The 20,603-nt window shown below is 44.4% G+C and overlaps 1 protein-coding gene across 2 annotated transcripts in view; it reads left to right on the forward strand.

Annotated features, from left to right (window-relative positions):
• The window catches only part of LOC117650509, a 30,642-nt gene extending 10,466 nt beyond the window's left edge, over positions 1–20,176 (forward strand). The window contains exons 4-6 of one of the 2 annotated variants that reach the window (XM_034393985.1): positions 3,613–3,789; positions 18,149–18,273; positions 18,961–20,176. In XM_034393985.1, coding sequence (XP_034249876.1) covers positions 3,613–3,789; positions 18,149–18,273; positions 18,961–19,021 — 363 coding nt within the window. In that variant the 3' untranslated portion in view covers positions 19,022–20,176. Of the gene's footprint in view, positions 1–3,612; positions 3,790–18,148; positions 18,341–18,960 lie in introns of those variants that run through there. The other variant, XM_034393986.1, reaches the window with a different exon arrangement.
• Positions 20,177–20,603: the final 427 nt, after the last annotated feature.

Genomic DNA, 20,603 nt, shown 5'->3' on the forward strand with positions numbered 1-20,603 from the left:
TTGATGTAATGTCGGCACTTCCCAAAGTACATCCCCGAAAAGTTTAACGGAAAGAATTGGGATTTGGAACCAGATTACGGCTGATCCTAGCTTTATGCAGGTTTAGCCCAAAGTAAAGACTTAAGACTTGCTTAAAGTTCTTCATGATTGGTCTGTTGGTTCTGATACTCATGGTTCATTTATTATTATTATTATTATTATTATTATTATTATTATTATTATTATTATTATTATTAGAGATGATGTCAGCAGGTATACAGTCCCACCAGGTATAATCCCACCAGGTATAATTCTCAACAGATATACACTATTTTTTTTTTTTTTCTATACGCGGATTCCCAGCAAGTATAAATCCCACCAGATATACAGGTATTAATATTAGATTTTTGTGAGTGTCATCAAGTATAATTCCCACCAGGTATACATCCCAATAGGTATAATTCTCACTAGGAATACATTATAAGAAAAACAACACGGCAAAAACGGTTCCTGGTTTTCTCAGGAACCCCCTGGAAATCGCCTATGTATTCGCCATAGGGCTCCTGAGAAAACCAGTTACCGTTTTTACCGTGAACGAAATGATTGATTACAAATTGGCAAGATGACACACTCCCGATGAAACTGCCTTCGCTAGGGGGTGCGCAACTCGCGTTTCAATCGTTATTCAAGTTGCGCTTCTGTGGTATACAGAGGCAGGGGCAACACTAGATTCGTCTAATGTCTGTCTGTTTGCAGACGTCTACTAGAGGAAAACGAATAAAGGTCCAATAGACGTTGCGAATTCGGCCATTAGATGCGAAGAAAATCTACCTGGGACTTTAGAAACCGAGAGGCACTGTTCAACTGGCGTGCCGTGCAAATTAATTCCAGAGGTAAATAAAATGGGTGTATATCTGCTGGGATTTATACTTGTTGGGAATCCGTGTAAATAACATTAAAATTTAATATTGTATATCTGGTGGGAATTGTACCTGGTGGGAATTATACCTGTTGGGACTATACCTGTTGGGATTATACCTGGTGGGACTGTATACCTGCTGGGGTAACCCCTATTATTTATTATTATATTATTATTATTATTATTATTATTATTATTATTTTTTTGTTGGGGGGGGGGGGGAAGTAGCCCACCTCAGAGGCAAGTGGGTACGGCAGTTTTGTGCTTTTCTTCCCCTTGCCTTGTAAATGCCCCATGACCTGTTCGTTGTGAGTCTTCTCCCATGATATGTGTTGAAATTTTGAGTCTGTCTCGCCAAATAAATCTTTTTCCGTGATCAATCCATACTCATCGCACCTCAAGTTTTGTACAGGGCGTTATTTTCTCCCTTATTGCCTCTGCTAATCTTTCCCTGCCATCCTCTTAAGGGGGCACACCAGTGAAAATGTAGAGGTTTTGAAAAACGATCACTCTGAGAAAAGTAACCTATGTACTTGATTGATATTTTATTTGTGGCTCAAAATTATATCAAAGAAAAGAAAAATCAGTATGGGAGGTCGGGGCGGCGATGGCAAGACGGAGCGCCAGTGCACTTCAGTTTTCTGCGACCTCGTCTCACTCCTGCCACGATTCCGCCTCTCTGGATTGAGCCTCGAGCACGGGATTTGAAAATTTCTCAACAGGACACATGTGGCTATGGTCTGAACCACGGGCATGCAAAAAGAATGATTTTGAATTTGTTTTTTCAAAAGGCAAAAATAAAAAGAAATTTTTTAACCAATTTTTTCGCGTTTTCATGGCTGCAGCTCACGTCCTATTTATGGGATGGCCGTTTCCGAGGTTCAGACCATAGACGCAAGTTTAACGAACATTTTGCCGCAAACCGCATTAATTTATCTCAATTTTTGCGCCCGTGAGAGTGGCACAAAGGTACAAAAAGGGTGTTTTGAGAAAAAGCCCTTTTAGTGGAAACATAGATTTGACGGTTTTTTTCGGATTATAAATGCGCTATTTGACGTATTTAAGTTCGATTTGCGCCAAAATGACCCTCTTTTTAACTGCGTTTGGGTGGTTCAAGGATTTTGTAATTATACTTCAAGTGAAAAAGCTGAACGTTCACAATTGGTCCAAAATATCCAGGAATAATAACCTTTTTAACAACTTCAAAAATGTGCACAAGCCAAACTAATGGGAATTTTGGGGTGGGGTTTGCGGCATTCGACTCGGGATGAATAGCAGAAAAATAAGATAAAATAAAAAAGAAGGCAAAAATTTGATGATTTTCTCTGGTGTGCCCCCTTAATGTTCTGATCGCTGTTGCATTGCATGCCGCTTGGCAAAAAAGGCCAATGTCCCATGGTAGCCCTGTTACATGGTGCCCCATCCACGGGGGACTGGAGTGTGAAAAGCAACAAGTATCTTATTTGCACTCGAGGCAGCACCTAGAATGTCATAGCCACAAGCAGGTAGCGGCGCAATCTGACTCGCCGCCGGACTGCGGTGCAGTGCACTGGACTCGGCGCGGCAAGGCGCAAAGTGGTAGGCGGTGGGACGAAACGCGAAAAAAAGTGGTAGTTCCTTGGAACTTTTGCACATTGGGAAGAAAGTTGTGGGCTGCCAAGAACACTAATTGGTTTGGCAATATGACACGCAGGTGAGCTCGCACGGAGCTCTGGCACATATTCAGATTTTCGTGCATCCATTGCAATGGGTAAATATTATTCCTTCAGTCGTCGGTCGCATTCTTCGAGATAAAGATGTTATGTTCTATGTTTTTAAAATGCTGGTGACCTGGGAAATTGGGCGCTTACCTTTGATGTTCTATTGTGTCAATGGGTTAAATGTTACACGTTCTTAAAAGTATTGCACTAGTAACGATTTGTCAATTTTAAGGGAACAAAGTAGAGTTGCGAAAATTTGCAAACCATTCCGCCTCTTTTTGCTGATGAAGTAGCCGCCCCCTTTCCGGCCGATATCGTCAATCACCGTCCATCGCCGCCCCTTCGCAGAAGGGTGTCAAATGTGCCTCGCAAACTAGCTTTGATGCAGCATTTTTTCGGCGTTCGCGCGCCTCCAGGGCCCAGGCCCATAGCACACTACCCAATGCTGCCTTGACTTGCGCTCACTTCGATTTAAATGGTTCGCAAAGAAGGTTGCCAAAGGCTTGCTGGCGGCGCGCAGGACGTGGTTGGTGAGATCACAACGAGGGGTCCTTTTTAAAAGATTTTATCTGAACGTTTCCTCCAAGTTAATCTTATCTTAAACGCCAGCGAATATAACTTCATGTGATCATTTGATACAGATATTAATCAGCGTAGTTTGTAATTTAATCATTTCACATCTAACACTGAAAGATCAAAGAAACCAATGGTGCATGTAGTCTTGCTTAGTAGCGCTCAGTCTTGAATCCGCCCCAATTGATCAAAATCGGTGAACTTCGCCTGCGTTTAAAGAAGCTCTTAGGGGGAACGCCCCGATGATATCTTTTGAATAGGAACCCTCGATAAGGCGTGGGTACTGGCGTAACATCGCAAGTTATTTTTCTGGATTTTGACAAAAATGAGTTTACCACCTTCGAATATCTCCGAGTTCCGAAAGTTCTGGGTTGGTGATTGTATCACTGAAATCCCTCTTTTTATCTGCAAAGCGATTTGCGTAACGTGTTTGCCCGTCAGCTTTACGGTGACATGGCCAAAAGAGCGAACAACCAGTGGAAAGAGAACGCCTTAAAGTGGAAGTTCCCCAACGTTGGATGCTCTGCGATTCGTGCTCAAGCCCCGGGCGTCTTTAGCCTCATCTCGAAGGCCACTGGGGCGTCTGCGGACAAGAATGAACGGTGCTTCATACCGAAGGTAATTACACTTGAATTCAACAAATGTGACGATATACCTTACCCTATAAGACGTGCATTTAGGTTTTTTTTTATTTAAAAAAACACATTAATGATAAGACGCATGATAAGGGTTAGTAACAGTTTTATTTGTTTAATACTCATAACTTTCTATTGCATTTAGAGAAATCTGTTAAGCTTAACGTCATTCATCAAGGAGGGACATCGCTCTTAAAGCAGTGGTTTCGGAGGAACGTCATATAATCAGGGCGTGCTAACTTATCATTCATTGAGATTTTGAGTGCCTTTATCTCGTCAACGACAAAAGGTAAAAAATTTATGCACAGGGTAACTTAAATTTAAAATTTGATTTTGAATTTAAGTTATTCTATGCACAACTCTTTTATTTCCAGCCGTTTACGAAATAAAATGTCAAAAATCGCAAATAAGTGTTAAGCAGGGATCCTTAAATTAACTCGACATTTAACTAACACTGCTTTCGTAACGTAACATAAGACAATGTTCGTTATAGGTTAAGGGTACGGACTTATGAAAGTACTTGCAAAAGTATATCCACACAAATTTGAGACATAAAAAAATAACTTACTCTTTTAAAAAGATGTTAGAAGTTAAGGGTACTAACTTTAACTCTTACGATAACGTTATGACGCCCTTATGAGGTAAGTTAAGGACCTCTGTGAAGGTGGCCTGACCCATCAATCCCGCCCAAGTCCGACCGTATGTTTTTGATTGTTTTTCGTTTGTTTAGGTTTGTTTAGCGTTTGTTTTGCTTCTGGATTGTATCCCGACCCGGATTTCAAGGACCCCCAAATCGCCGAAGAAGTTGGCCCGACCCACTTTAACCGTGAGTCCTAACTTAACGCCGGTTTGTTATTTCGACTCGAAATCGTTAGTTTACGTTTGTTTTGCCAAAAGTTTAGCTCTCGGAAGAGCCAGTTTGGTCATAGAAGCACGGTTCCTATACGTAAAAACAGTGGGTCGGGCCAGATACCCAACGTGTGGTTATCATCAGATGCGAAGTACCAAACCTTGAATTCAGGTTAAGAGCGATCTGTTTCGTTAAGTTTTGCCCTAAGATGTACAACTTTTACGTTGAAAGTGCATTTCTCCATTATTTAGAGTTCGTGGTTCGGGCCACGTTACCCAATTAAAGTTACAATCAAGCGCGGAGTGCCAAACCTTAATCTTAGGTTCAAGACGGTGAGTTTCGAAAAGTTTTGCCCTAAAATGAACTACTTTTACGTCCACAGTGATTTCGTTTTCAATTTCAAAATCGTGGGTTGGGCCAGGTTACCGACTTGTTGTTTTAATCACACGCAAAGTACCAAACCTGTTATTTAGGTTAAGAACGATCAGTTTCGATAAATTTTCCCCTCAGATGAAAAAAATTTACGTCTACGGTGATTCTTTTTTTTATTTCAAGGTCGTGGGTTGGGCCAGGTTACTAACTTGTAGTTATAATCACACGCGATGTACCAATCATGTAATTTCGGTTAATAACGATCTGTTTCTTTAAGTTTTGAACAAAGATGTACAGCTTTCACGTTGAAAGTGCATTTATCCTCTATTTAGAATTCGTGGTTCGGGCCACGTTACCCAATTGAAGTTACAATAAAGCGCGGAGTGCCAAACCTAACATTGAGGCTGAGAACGATAAGTTTCGTTAAGTTTTCCCCTAAGATGCACAACTTTTACGACTACGGTGGATATTTTTTAAATTTCAAGGTCGTGGGTTAGGCCAGGTTACCAACTTGCAGTTGTTATCACACGCGAAGTACCAAACCATTAAGTTTTGTTAAGAGCGATAAGTTTCGATAGGTTTTGCCTAAAAATGAACTACTTTTACTTTCACAGTGATTTCTTTTTCAATTTCAAAATCGTGGGTTGGGCCAGGTTACCAACTTGTTGTTATAATCACACGCAAAGTACCAAACCTGTTATTTAGGTTAAGAACGATCAGTTTCGATAAGTTTTGCCCTCAAAGGCACAACTTAAACGTATACAGTGTCTTTTTTCTTTATGTCAAAATCGTGGGTGGGGCCAGGTTACCAACTTGTAGTTATAATCACACGCGAAGTACCAAACCCGTAATTTAGGTTAAGAACGATGAGTTTCGATAAGGTTGGCCCTAAAATGCTTAACTTTTTCCTCCACAGCGAGTTTGTTCTTTATTTCAAAATCGTGGGTGGGGCCAGGTTACCAACCTGTACTTTCAATCAATCGCGAAGTACCAAACCGTAAATTTAACATAAGAACGGTAAGTTTTGATAAGTTTTGCCCTGCGATGCACAACTTCTACGTCCACGGAGACTTCTTTTTACATTTCAAGGTCGTGGGTTAGGCCAGGTTACCAACTTGCAGTTGTTATCACACGCGAAGTACCAAACCTTTAAGTTTGGTCAAGAGCGATAAGTTACGATAGGTTTTGCCTAAAAATGAACTACTTTTACGTCCACAGTGAAATTTGTGAATTTTCGAAATCGTGGGTTGGGCCAGGTTACCAACTTGTTGTTATAATCAAACGCGAATTCGTAAACCTTACATTGAGGTTAAGCTCCATAAGTTTCGATAAGTTTTGCCCTGCGATGCACAACTTCTACGTCCACGGTGACTTCTATTTAAATTTCAAGGTCGTGGGTTAGGCCAGGTTACCAACTTGCATTTGTCTCACACGCAAAGTACCAAACCTTTAAGTTTGGTCAAGAGCGATAAGTTACGATAGGTTTTGCCTAAAAATGAACTACTTTTACGTCCACAGTGATTTCTTTTTCAATTTCAAAATCGTGGGTTGGGCCAGGTTACCAACTTGTTGTTATACTCACACGCAAAGTACCAAACCTGTTATTTAGGTTAAGAACGATCAGTTTCGATAAGTTTTGCCCTCAAAGGCACAACTTAAACGTATACAGTGTCTTTTTTCTTTATGTCAAAATCGTGGGTGGGGCCAGGTTACCAACTTGTGGTTATAATCACACGCGAAGTACCAAACCCGTAATTTAGGTTAAGAACGATGAGTTTCGATAAGTTTGGCCCTAAAATGCTTAACTTTTTCCTCCACAGCGAGTTTGTTCTTTATTTCAAAATCGTGGGTGGGGCCAGGTTACCAACCTGTACTTTCAATCAATCGCGAAGTACCAAACCGTAAATTTAACATAAGAACGGTAAGTTTTGATAAGTTTTGCCCTGCGATGCACAACTTCTACGTCCACGGTGACTTCTTTTTAAATTTCAAGGTCGTGGGTTGGGCCAGGTTACCAACTTGCAGTTGTTATCACACGCGAAGTACCAAACCTTTAAGTTTGGTCAAGAGCGATAAGTTTCGATAGGTTTTGCCTAAAAATGAACTACTTTTACGTCCACAGTGAAATTTGTGAATTTTCGAAATCGTGGGTTGGGCCAGGTTACCAACTTGTTGTTATAATCAAACGCGAATTCGTAAACCTTACATTGAGGTTAAGCTCCATAAGTTTCGATAAGTTTTGCCCTGCGATGCACAACTTCTACGTCCACGGTGACTTCTATTTAAATTTCAAGGTCGTGGGTTAGGCCAGGTTACCAACTTGCAGTTGTTATCACACGCGAAGTACCAAACCTTTAAGTTTGGTCAAGAGCGAGAGTTACGATAGGTTTTGCCTAAAAACGAACTACTTTTACGTCCACAGTGATTTCTTTTTCAATTTCAAAATCGTGGGTTGGGCCAGGTTACCAACTTGTTATACTCACACGCAAAGTACCAAACCTGTTATTTAGGTTAAGAACGATCAGTTTCGATAAGTTTTGCCCTCAAAGGCACAACTTAAACGTATACAGTGTCTTTTTTCTTTATGTCAAAATCGTGGGTGGGGCCAGGTTACCAACTTGTGGTTATAATCACACGCGAAGTACCAAACCCGTAATTTAGGTTAAGAACGATGAGTTTCGATAAGTTTGGCCCTAAAATGCTTAACTTTTTCCTACACAGCGAGTTTGTTCTTTATTTCAAAATCGTGGGTGGGGCCAGGTTACCAACCTGTACTTTCAATCAATCGCGAAGTACCAAACCGTAAATTTAACATAAGAACGGTAAGTTTTGATAAGTTTTGCCCTGCGATGCACAACTTCCACGTCCACGGTGACACTCCGTGCCCTGCTGTACTGACTGTTTTGATTTTGGTGCGCAATAACATCGAAAAGAAAGTATTATTGCTGTGGTAACAACTATCGTGTTTAGACGAGATGGATCCTGGGAGACCGCGCTCGCGCGGCATACAGGACATGAGCCCCGTCCTGTTTGAGCCCCGATGGTCTGAGCCCCGACCTGAGCCCCAACCTGAGCCCGGGTTGAGCCCCGACTTGAGCCCCGACCCCAAGTCCCAATTTCCAGAGCCCGGATTGAGCCCCGACCTGAGCCCCGTTTGAGCCCCACTTGAGCCCCATTTGAGCCCCGCGACCTGAAATCACGCATTTTTGCTTAATTTATTGCTATGGGGCTGAAGTGGGGCTCAAACGGGGCTCAGGTCGGGGCTCAATCCGGGCTCTGGAAATTGGGACTTGGGTCGGGGCTCAAGTCGGGGCTCAACCCGGGCTCAGGTTGGGGCTCAGGTCGGGTCTCAGATCATCGGGGCTCAAACGGGACGGGGCTCATGTCCTGTATGCCGCTCGCGCTCTGGCTCTCGTCCGAGACGCAGACTTATACCAAGCAAGCTGCGAGAACAGCAAGAAAAGGTATAGCCGAGCCGACGCCTGTTGCTTTGCTTTGTTAAACAGGTTATGTATCCCTGTAACTTAGAACGGTGTGCTTTTTTGTTGACAGATGCCCTTGGCGAAGTTAGCACAAAAATTGGCAAAACAACACGCAAGAGATCGGTCTGGTACCCCTGAAAGACCGTCCAGTGCTTCGAGGCGTAAAGTTTCTCTTGAACCGGCAGAAGTCTGTGAGGCACGGAGAAATTGGTCAGGCTTCAGAGTCATTGATCTGGATCTCTTTGTGACAGAGCTCCTTGAATGTGTTCGGTGCAAGAGCTGTAGAAAACCTGTGAAACTAGCAGAGGTTACTGTGTGTGGCCTTAGCTCCAAATTTGAACTTAATTGTGAAAAGTGTGGTGTTTTGAAATCTTTTAGAAACTGTGAAAATGTTGGGACTGATAACAATGTAATAGCAGAAGCAAACAGAAGAGCGGTGTTTTCAACCCGAGCTGTTGTTGTAGGTCATGCAGGATTGAAGACAATTTGTGCTCTTATGGACTTTCCTCCCCCTGTGTCCAAACCAACCTATGACAAAGCTATAAAAATTATTCATAAAAGTTTTTAAGATGAAGCAGAGATGTCCATGTTGCGTGGAGTAGAACTTGAAGTTGAACTGGAGGGCAGCAGGGATATAAATGGAAGTGGAGATGGGTCATGGCAGAGACGAGGGCATGTTTCTAAAAATGGAATCGTGTCTCTAATTGGAACAAAGTCTGGTAAGGTTATGGATGTTGCTGTACTGTCCAAAGTTTGCACTGGTTGTTCCTTATACACCGGACCCAAAGAAGGGCCTGAGTACGATGAGTGGAATGCCGCTCACATCCCTGTATGTGTTATCAACCATGAGGGCCCTTCTGGTATGATGGAAGTGACTGGAATGCTCAACATTTTCAATCGGTCTGTTGCCACAAGAAATGTTCGCTACAAAAAGTACAATGGAGATGGTGATGCAAAGACCTACAAAAACATATGTGATGAGAAACTATAAGGCGATGACTTCATTCCTGAGAAGGTAAATATTATTCAACCATTGATTTGTTTTGGCTAAATATTTTTAAGTTAAGTTTTTTTCTAATTGATTTCTTTTCCATAGGTGGAGTGTGTTGGCCGGGTGATTCCGTGCGTAGAGGGTCATTTTGGATGTACCAAATGTTCTTTTATAAAGTTCAACTTTTGACTTCAGCATCGTGTTAAGGTAGTGCTAGACTACCAGGAACCCGTCAGGGGTCGCCGTCGGACCAACGGTGCGCCCAGGATGCCGACGGACGTGAGACACGCCGGAGCGCCGTGGCGTGCCGGGTGCCTGAACGATCGTCGCCACCGCCGCGGCCGCTGCCGCCGGGTCCTCCGCACCAACCGCGAGCTTTGACGACGGAGGCCGATGCCGTTGGCACCGACGCCGCCGACGTGTACGTCGACGCCATCTCATTGACCTCTGGCATTGGCCTCTGGCTGCGCGGCCGTTCGAGCACACGGCGGCGGCGTCGGCCGTCAGGGCACTCCACGTCGGTGCCGACGGCGTCGTCTCTGGCCGTCCAAGCACACGGTGGCGACGCAGGACACGCCGGCTGCATCAGCCGTCCGGGCACGCGGCAGCGTCGTCGGCCCTGGCCGTGGTGGCGTTGACGGACACGTCGGTGGCGTCGGCCCCCGTCGTCCAAGCTGTTGGTCGCGACGTAGGACACGGCGGCGGCGGGGGCGACGCGATCGTTCAGGCACCTTGCCCGCCACGTTCGTTGGCACCCTCGGCGCACCGGTAGTCCGACGGCGACCCCTGACTGCTAGCCCAGGTGCACCCTAACGCAGTGGTTAAGTCAAAAGTCCCGGACACCCAAGTGGAACGCAGCCAGAGGCCGAAGCGGCCGTTGGAGCACACTAACGGCCGACTAAGCACGTGGTGGCGTCGACGTACACGTCGGCGGCGTCTGTGCCAACGGCGTCGGCCTCCGTCGTCCAACCTCGCGGTTGGTGCGGAGGACCCGGCGGCAGCGGCCGCGGCGGCAGCGACGATCGTTTAGGCACCCGGCACGCCACGGCGCTCCGGCGTGCCTCACGTTCGTCGGCATCCTGGGCGCACCGGTGGTCCGACGGCGACCCCTGACGGGTTCCTGGTAGTCTAGCACTACCTTAACACGATGCTGAAGTCAAAAGTCCCGGACACCCGGCCTCCAACTAAAAAGTTGCTTTGACGGACTCCTTGTGGTTCCTCGTATCTCCGGAACCGCTTGTCCTAGAGCGTCGGCGTTGGACTCCTCGTGTCGGCATACAGGACATGAGCCCCGTCCTGTTTGAGCCCCGATGGTCTGAGCCCCGACCTGAGCCCCAACCTGAGCCCGGGTTGAGCCCCGACTTGAGCCCCGACCCAAGTCCCAATTTCCAGAGCCCGGATTGAGCCCCGACCTGAGCCCCGTTTGAGCCCCACTTCAGCCCCATAGCAATAAATTAAGCAAAAATGCGTGATTTCAGGTCGCGGGGCTCAAATGGGGCTCAAGTGGGGCTCAAACGGGGCTCAGGTCGGGGCTCAATCCGGGCTCTGGAAATTGGGGCTTGGGTCGGGGCTCAAGTCGGGGCTCAACCCGGGCTCAGGTTGGGGCTCAGGTCGGGTCTCAGATCATCGGGGCTCAAACGGGACGGGGCTCATGTCCTGTATGCCCTCGTGTCCTGGGAACCTCGAGGACACCATCGGTGACCCCCAGGTCGCAAATTCGTGGACCTCGGCGTCAAGGCCTTTGTTTCCAGACATTACACTGTAAACCCAAAGGCAATACTTTTAGTACCTTTTTTGGCGATACAATTGAGTATCGCCAATAAACGGCCTTACGGAATAGTATTGCCTTCAAAACGGCGATACACAAAAGTATCGCCAAAATTTGGCGATACTTTGGAGTATTGCCACGATTTGGCAATAAACGTCGAGCAAATCAAAGGGAGAAGACCTTGGTTTAATGCCGTGGTTTTGGCAATATCCAAAAGTATTGCCAAATTTTGGCGATACTTTTTTGTATCGCCGTTTTGAAGGCAACACTTTTCCGTAAGGCCCTTTATTGGCGATACTCAATTTTATCGCCAAAAAAAGTACTTCAGTATCGCCGTTGCATTTGCAGTGTATCTGGGAAATTTCCAGATATTATCTGGAAAATTTTATTTCCAGATATTATCTGGAAATGCCGTTTTTTTCCAGATATATATCTGGGATTTGACCATTTCCAGATATTATCTGGAAAAAGTAGACATTTCCAGACAATATCTGAAAAAAAACGGCCATTTCCAGACAATGTCTGGAAATGGCAAAAAATATCTGGAAATTTCCAGACACCGGTTTCACCGTGCGGTGGGCATTTTCCCAAAGGCTGTTTCGGGTTCAACAAGTGATGATACAAAGGTCACCTTCCGTAATTTTGTGAAGAATAAGTCGGGGGAGAGAGTGAAATAGCCAGTTTTCTTTTGATGTGGCTGAGTATAAGGACCATTTCCATTTCCTCTTGTTGGTGCATGTTCTCATGTCTGTCTTAACTACCAAACATCTTAATTACTAAATGCAATCGCATTTTTCCTGTACCTACATTCATTTGCTCCTCTTTATTTCGTATTTGTTAACCTGTGGATGACCTAATATTAGTAAACATGCCACAGTACTTACTCATTTATTTAACAATACAGGTATTAAGTCATATCAGTCAATGTTTTCATATACTAATGACTGGCACCTGTGTACATGGTTAATCACATTGTAATAGGGTACTTCGGAGAAAGCCTAGACCGGAAGTCAGCGACAGAACGGGAGAAACAAAAGAGCATCGCGCGGCCGTGCTGAACGGTGAAAGGGGGTCGAAATCGGTGGAGTGGGGGTGAAGGCGGCGCGCGCATGCTACCCCCACTCTGCCGATTCCGGCCCCCACCACCGCTAAGTACGGCCGCGCGACGCTCTTTTGTTCCTCCCGTTCCGTCACTGACTTCCGGTCTAGGTTTCCTCCGAAGTACCCTTTTCTGTTAAAAAAATAATGTGTGCTCAGAACAGGAAAAAAATTGTTACTTATTCGTTAAGCGAAGGTGGATCTGAATTTTTCCCCACCCCTCTTTAATGTCTGAGTCAAGACCTCGTAACAACAAAAAACAAAAAAAAAACCGTTAAGCAGTGATTTGTTTATTGTGATCGAATCGAAACCGCCTCATAAACATGTCCCGGAAAATATTATGTTGAGTTACCGAATTACCCATCCGCGTGGTTCTATCAAAAACAAAAAGAAACGTGAAATTTTCGCAGTTTCTCGTCTTAATAGGCGCGATTTTAGTATTGGATTAGGATCTTTTAGTAATGTCCCAATTGTCACAATTACCCCCCCTACATATTTTAGAGGCGGTTTTCATTTGATCAGAATCTAATATCACTCGTTGCCGTTCTTCTCTTATCCAAAAGACCTAAATTTGTCAGAAAATTGGACATTTTGCTGGGCCGCTTTTTTCTATCGCTATGTATTGTAGTTTCTAAAAACCTTCTTGTCTTGTCAAATGTTCATTGCTGCAATTAAAGAGAACCATTTTGTACTGTTTCCCGTAACCTGCCCGGACCCCAATTTCACGATATTTGAAGATATACTCACTGCTTGCGCTCAGGTTTAAGTTGCGCTTATACTGATAACTAACAAAAAACGAGTTATTTCGGGGCGATTGCCCAAATACTCCTCACGAACACTGTTTGCACGTATCAGCTAGAAAATTTGACAAGTTAACAAAGACGTGCAAGACACTACACCAGATTTTGGATTTGTAGCATACTTTTCCGATGCAGCGTGGTATTTATGCCATTTTTGCCAGGGAAAGTTATTTTATTTTTTATTCTGTAAAAAAACTTAGCTCTGGTGGTAAATTCGGTATAGCATCTTGTTTATGCGTCTCAAAACTACTCCGGTGCAAAGGATGTGCATCTTAATGCACAACTTATCGTTTATGCCCCATATTTAAGGTTTGATACTTCGCACTTGATTATAAAAACAAGTTGGTATCATGGCCCGACCCACGAATAAAGAAAAACAAGAAGGAAAGACATCAAAGAATTGATATCACATGGGAGGGACTCGTTCTTTACAAAGCTAGATTGATGTGTCAGTCGCTGATCGTTACATGAATTGTCCTCTGACGATTTGTAATTTTGCCTTTTAACGAACGCTTCCGGTTGGTTCTCCTCTCAGGCAGGGAACATCCATGCATCGCGATATCTCGAGATATCGATTCTCGTGCATAATCGAATTTACACTAGATTCCGTGAGTCCGTGCCAAAAACCTGCTTTTTCCATGACCAAAACCCTCAGAAGGACACATTTATTTTAGAAAACAGTCGAATGAAACTTATTATTTCATCTCTCATCTCGAACATAAGACGTGCAACACCATCAAAAAGAAATTCATTAAGATGACACAGCTTGCAGTTCTGAGACATGTATCATAGTTAGGGTCAAACAATGTTTCGTTATTACCAAATTTATCAAAATTATCCATTGTCACTTGCAAAAAACCCTCCTAGATTTCTGTTGACCAAAGATCTCGTGTCATTATTGTTGTACTTTGCGTTTCAGTTGCGTTCAACATCAAAAGATACAGACACGTAAAAAGAGGTTAGTTTCACATAGTGCACTAAAAACGTCTCTCTTTCGTGTTCATTTTCTCAATATTTCTCATCGCAAGTAAAGAAAAACTTCATTTACAATCAAGCGACTGACACTCCATCTTTCATTTGGTACCACTCTCATTTTCCCACATGCTGTGAGATCTGAGATGAAAGATGTCCCCCCAAAACTCATTTTTGAACACAATACTCGTTCTCTTCACGTAGAGTTTTGTATGTTAGTGAGTGGTGTGTAAAGACCGAGTAAAACACTGAGGTCGTAAATGTTGTGCATCTGAGGGCAAAACTTAACAAAACTTACTGTTATTAACCAAATTTACATGTTTGGTACATCGCGTGAAATTATAACGCCAAGTTGGTAACCTGGCCCAACCCACAATTTTGAAACAAAGACAAAATCACTAAAAACGTTGAATATGTGCATCTTAGGGCAAAACTTATCTATGTGCATCTTAGGGCAAAACTTATCAAAACTTACCGTTCTTAAATTAAATTTAGTTTTCAGGCACTCCGCGCTTGATTGTAATTTCAATTGGATAACGTGGCCCGAACCACGTATTCTAAATAAAGGAGAAATGCACTTTCAACGTAAAGGCTGTACATGTTAGGGCAAATCTTAAAGAAACAAATCGTTCTTAACCAAAATTACATGTTTTGTACATCGCGTGTAATTATAACTACCAGTTGGTAACCCGGCCCAACCCACGACCTTGAGATTAAGAAAAATTACTCTAGACGGAAAAGTTGTGCATCTCAGGGCAAAACTTATCGAAACTTATCGTTCTTAGCCTCAATGTAAGTTATGGTACTTGGCGTTCACTGTGGACGTAAAAGTTGTTCATTTTAGGGCAAAACTTATCGAAACTTATCGTTCTCAACCTCAATTTTAGGTTTGGTACTTCGCGTTTGATCAAAACTACAAGTTGAAAACCCGGCCCAACCCACGACCTTGAAATTTAAAAACAATTTACGTAGACGTAAAACTTGTGCATCTCAGGGCAAAACTTATCGAAACTTATCGTTCTTAGCCTCAATGTAAGGTTTAGTACATCGCGTTTGATCAAAACTACAAGTTGGTAACCTGGCCTAACCCACGACCTTGAAATTTAAAAAAAAAACCACCGTAGTCGTAAAAGTTGTGCATCTTTGAGGAAAACTTATCGAAACTTATCGTTCTCAGCCTCAATGTAAGGATTGGCACTCCGCGCTTTATTGTGACTTTAATTGGGTAACGTGCCCCGAACCACGGATTCTAAATAGAGGATAAATGCACTTTCAACGTGAAAGCTGTACATCTTTGGGCAAAACTTAAAGAAACAGATCGTTATTAACCGAAATTACATGATTGGTACATCGCGTGTGATTATAACTACAAGTTAGTAACCTGGCCCAACCCACGACCTTGAAATAAAAAAAAGAATCACCGTAGACGTAAAAATTTTTCATCTGAGGGATCGAAACTTATCGTTCTTAGCCTCAATGCAAAGTTTGGTACTTCGCGTTTTATTAAAACTACCCGTTGATAACCTCGCCCAACCCACGATTTTGAAATTGAAAAAGAAATCACTGTGGACGAAAAAGTAGTTCATTTTTAGGCAAAACCTATCGAAACTTATCGCTCTTAACCAAACTTAAAGGTTTGGTACTTCGCGTGTGATAACAACTGCAAGTTGGTAACCTGGCCTAACCCACGACCTTGAAATTTAAAAAAAAGTCACCGTGGACGTAGAAGTTGTGCATCGCAGGGCAAAACTTATCAAAACTTACCGTTCTTATGTTAAATTTACGGTTTGGTACTTCGCGATTGATTAAAAGTACAGGTTGGTAACCTGGCCCCACCCACAATTTTGAAATAAAGAACAAAATCGCTGTGGAGGAAAAAGTTAAGCATTTTAGGGCCAAACTTATCGAAACTGATCGTTCTTAACCTAAATAACAGGTTTGGTACTTCGCGTGTGATTATAACAACAAGTTGGTAACCTGGCCCAACCCACGATTTCGTAAATTCACAAATTTCACTGTGGACGTAAAAGTAGTTCATTTTTAGGCAAAACCTATCGTAACTTATCGCTCTTAACCAAACTGAAAGGTTTGGTACTTCGCGTGTGATAACAACTGCAAGTTGGTAACCTGGCCTAACCCACGACCTTGAAATTTAAAAAAAAGTCACCGTGGACGTAGAAGTTGTGCATCACAGGGCAAAACTTATCGAAACTTATGGAGCTTAACCTCAATGTAAGGTTTACGAATTCGCGTTTGATTATAAGTACAAGTTGGTAACCTGGCCCAACCCACGATTTCGTAAATTAACAAATTTCACTGTGGACGTAAAAGTAGTGCATTTTTAGGCAAAACCTATCGAAACTTATCGCTCTTAACCAAACTTAAAGGTTTGGTACTTCGCGTGTGATAATAACTGCAAGTTGGTAACCTGGCCTAACCCACGACCTTGAAATTTAAAAACAAGTCACCGTGGACGTAGAAGTTGTGCATCGCAGGGCAAAACTTATCAAAACTTACCGTTCTTATGTTAAATTTACGGTTTGGTACTTCGCGATTGATTGAAAGTACATGTTGGTAACCTGGCCCCACCCACGATTTTGAAATAAAGAAAAAAATCGCTGTGGAGGAAAAAGTTAAGCATTTTAGGGCCAAACTTATCGAAACTCATCGTTCTTAACCTAAATTACGGGTTTGGTACTTCGCGTGTGATTATAACTACAAGTTGGTAACCTGGCCCCACCCACGATTTTGACATAAAGAAAAAAGACACTGTATACGTTTAAGTTGTGCATTTGAGGGCAAAACTTATCGAAACTGATCGTTCTTAACCTAAATAACAGGTTTGGTACTTTGCGTGTGAGTATAACAACAAGTTGGTAACCTGGCCCAACCCACGATTTTGAAATTGAAAACGAAATCACTGTGGACGTAAAAGTAGTTCATTTTAGGGCAAAACTTTTCGAAACTCACCGTCTTGAACCTAAGATTAAGGTTTGGCACTCCGCGCTTGATTGTAACTTTAATTGGGTAACGTGGCCCGAACCACGAATTCTAAATAATGGAGAAATGCACTTTCAACGTAAAAGTTGTACATCTTAGGGCAAAACTTAACGAAACAGATCGCTCTTAACCTGAATTCAAGGTTTGGTACTTCGCATCTGATGATAACCACACGTTGGGTATCTGGCCCGACCCACTGTTTTTACGTATAGGAACCGTGCTTCTATGACCAAACTGGCTCTTCCGAGAGCTAAACTTTTGGCAAAACAAACGTAAACTAACGATTTCGAGTCGAAATAACAAACCGGCGTTAAGTTAGGACTCACGGTTAAAGTGGGTCGGGCCAACTTCTTCGGCGATTTGGGGGTCCTTGAAATCCGGGTCGGGATACAATCCAGAAGCAAAACAAACGCTAAACAAACCTAAACAAACGAAAAACAATCAAAAACATACGGTCGGACTTGGGCGGGATTGATGGGTCAGGCCACCTTCACAGAGGTAAGTTAAGGATCCCTGATGTTAAGTTAGCACGCCCTTACAAAATGCGATTAATTGTTCACATTTTTAACTCATTTTGTAATAGACCAAATGAAGTTAATCCGCCTAGGCAGTTCAGCGCTTTGGGTGAAAACGTTTTTTTTTTGTGTGTGAGTGTTGGAAGACTTTTCCGCACTGTCCCAGCGCTGGACGCCAAACGGTTTGACCTAGAACAGCGAAATTTTGTAACAGCCTTCCCGAGATGTCTGGCTATGGTCGGTACCTCAGAAAGATTAAAAAATTCATATTCAGTTGTATTTTGTGAATCCCAATTGAATTAAAGAGCTTGTGCAAGTTTGACTGTTAAAAGATGATAAAAATGACCAATGGAATTTATTTTGCTACCCACAAAAGCGGCATGTTGTAGGAGCTAACACGCTAAATCTCACCGCAATAGCTCAAAATCTCTGCTCTAGGGGCTCAAGAGAGCGAGGGCTCTGAAATCCACACTTGTCCGTTCATTTTCTTCCAGGGTGACTTCCACGTGACCGGGCCCCTCAACTTGACACTTCCGAACTTTCCAATATTGGTCTACGCTCGCGACCGAGTACACGTCCAGGCCCGACAAGATCCAAAATCACCTGTATGGTTCTGTGCGTACGTCGACTTCGAAATCATTCCGAGTCCATACTAGGAATGCTGTGCCAACAGTGAGGAACGGAAAGTAGGCCGGTCATTATGGCTTTTCTAGAACAATTTAAACATTCATAGTGGGGTAGGATGACCAAAAAAAACGAAGTTTTTCCGATTGTCCAATTCCACTCAGAAATCGATTCTAGACCGAAGAATAATAACCCCTATTTGTTGCGTTTTGTCCTGAGACGATTTTGAATACCAGCGATGGGTCCTATGAACAAAGACCGATGTCTTTTGGGTCGCTCAAACAAAGACCGATCTCCATTTCGGCCGTTTCTGCATTCGCCGCTTCTTGATCTTGTAGTTCTCGCAACAGATATCCAACTCAAACAATGGTTTGAAGGTTTTGTTCCAAACATATGAGAGAATGATTATCTAAAACTCATTTGTGTGGAATCAAAACGTGGAGATTGTTCTGTAGGAAACGGAGATCGGTCTCTGTTCGAGCAACCCAAAGGAGATCGGACTTTGTTCGAGCGACTCAAAGGACATCGGTCTTTGTTCATAGGGTCCATCGATAAGCATAAACGGTTTTTTACCCGTTTAAAACCCATTTTTTCTGCAAGAAGGTTTATAAGGATTTTTCCCGTCAAATTCTGCCTGAAACTGTTCGGTTGTGTCTAGTACTTGGCTCAACCTAACTTCCAGGGTCCGTCCTGGAAATTGGCCAATGTTCCATGGAGTCCCAGGAGCCGGATTTACCGTGTGAACACAAAGGCAAGCGTTATCGCCACTCCCGCGGCATCGCGAAGCCTGCCACAAGGCACGGTCCAGCCTACACACACCTGCTGAAAGAAGGTCAAAGGGCAGACCCCATCCGTCATCCGTCCAAAAGGAAGTCGTTCTATTTTGGAACTCAGTGAATGCTCGGCGCGGAGATCAATAAAACGCTGTCGCTCCAAGGAATCACTTTTGAAAAGACCGTCGGAGGAATGGTGGCCTTTCAATTGCGCGGCAAAGGTGTGTTTGCCCTCGCGGAGAAAAGCGAGGTCGCCTCGAAGCGCCGTTCAGTCCACGATGGCCAGCCCGCGTGGAGTGACCTGTGTCGCCGTGCTCGCCCTGGTGCTCTTGGCACCCGCCGAAGCACTGCCTGCGAGCTGGAGTGTGGCAAGGAGGGACACGGCCTTGGACGTCGCGCAGAACATCCTCAGCCTGCTCGAGCCGGCCCTGCTTCGCACCGGACCTCACTCCCCGCAGTTGGTCATCGCGGGACGGCCGCGGTGGCTCGACGCTTTCTTGCAACTGCACGGGGCTGCGTCGCTGGTCCTGCTGGCAAGGCCAAGAGGCCCGTGGCCGTCACCTTCGACACGGAATACTCTGTGTCTGCCGAGCGCAATCCTTCTAGTCGCCGAGAACAATGCAACCGACTTGGAAGCCTTACTTTTACTTGTAGAAGAGCCCTTGGAATGTCGCATTCTGCTTTGGACAGAATACAAATCTGCCTGGACTCAGACAGATCTGAACAAAATCGCATCGCTTTATAGAATATTTTTTCCGACGCCGATAACGCTCCTGGTCGGACTGGCATCGGACACCGGTTCAGGCTTGACCGTTTACGAAGGGTCCTTTGAGTTTCCGGAGGGAGTACAGCCTGCACGGGTTTGGGTTCCAGGACACGCGCCCTTCTTGCCGCCATGCTACTTCCATGGCAACGCGTCGCGCAAAGCCACGATGGTCCACACTGCTCTGGAGGCCAATGTGTTCCAGTCCATGATGAAACGATACGCAGAGACCGTTGCCCAGAAACATGCAAACGTGAGATTGCAGCTGATAAGGACGGCTCGTTGGGACGACATTGGTAGACTCTGCCGTGCCGACTTTTTGAGCATGGAAATTCCGTTCCAAGTGCATAGCGATGGCAAGTTCGATGCTTTCCCCTGGGCCATGGATAGCATGGTGGTCTTGGTGCCTGCCGGTATGGGGAAAGGCAAATGCCTCGTCCATGGCATCACTGGAGAGTTTTCAGCGGCGCTCTGGGTCGCCACAGCGCTGTCCGTCCTTGGAGTTGCCACCTTCCTGCTAGTTCTCAGCGGGCGCTCCAGAGCCTTCCTGGACGCGCTGGCCCCTCTCTTCAGCCAGTCTGGATCACCGGTCGGGAGGGATGCGCGACGTCCGTTGCTGGGAGGATGGCTGCTTGTCTGCCTCGTTCTTTCGTCGGCATACACCGGAAAACTACTCGCTGGTCTTCTCGGCAACTGCGCCGGTGGCGAAATCCAAACTTTAGAGGAACTGGCAGAATCAAACCTTACTGTCTACGCTCAGCCTGGGTTGGCAGTGGATAATAGATTTGT

This window comes from Thrips palmi, unplaced genomic scaffold (genome assembly GCF_012932325.1).
Source record: "Thrips palmi isolate BJ-2018 unplaced genomic scaffold, TpBJ-2018v1 HiC_scaffold_5, whole genome shotgun sequence".
NCBI classification, from domain to species: domain Eukaryota; kingdom Metazoa; phylum Arthropoda; class Insecta; order Thysanoptera; family Thripidae; genus Thrips; species Thrips palmi.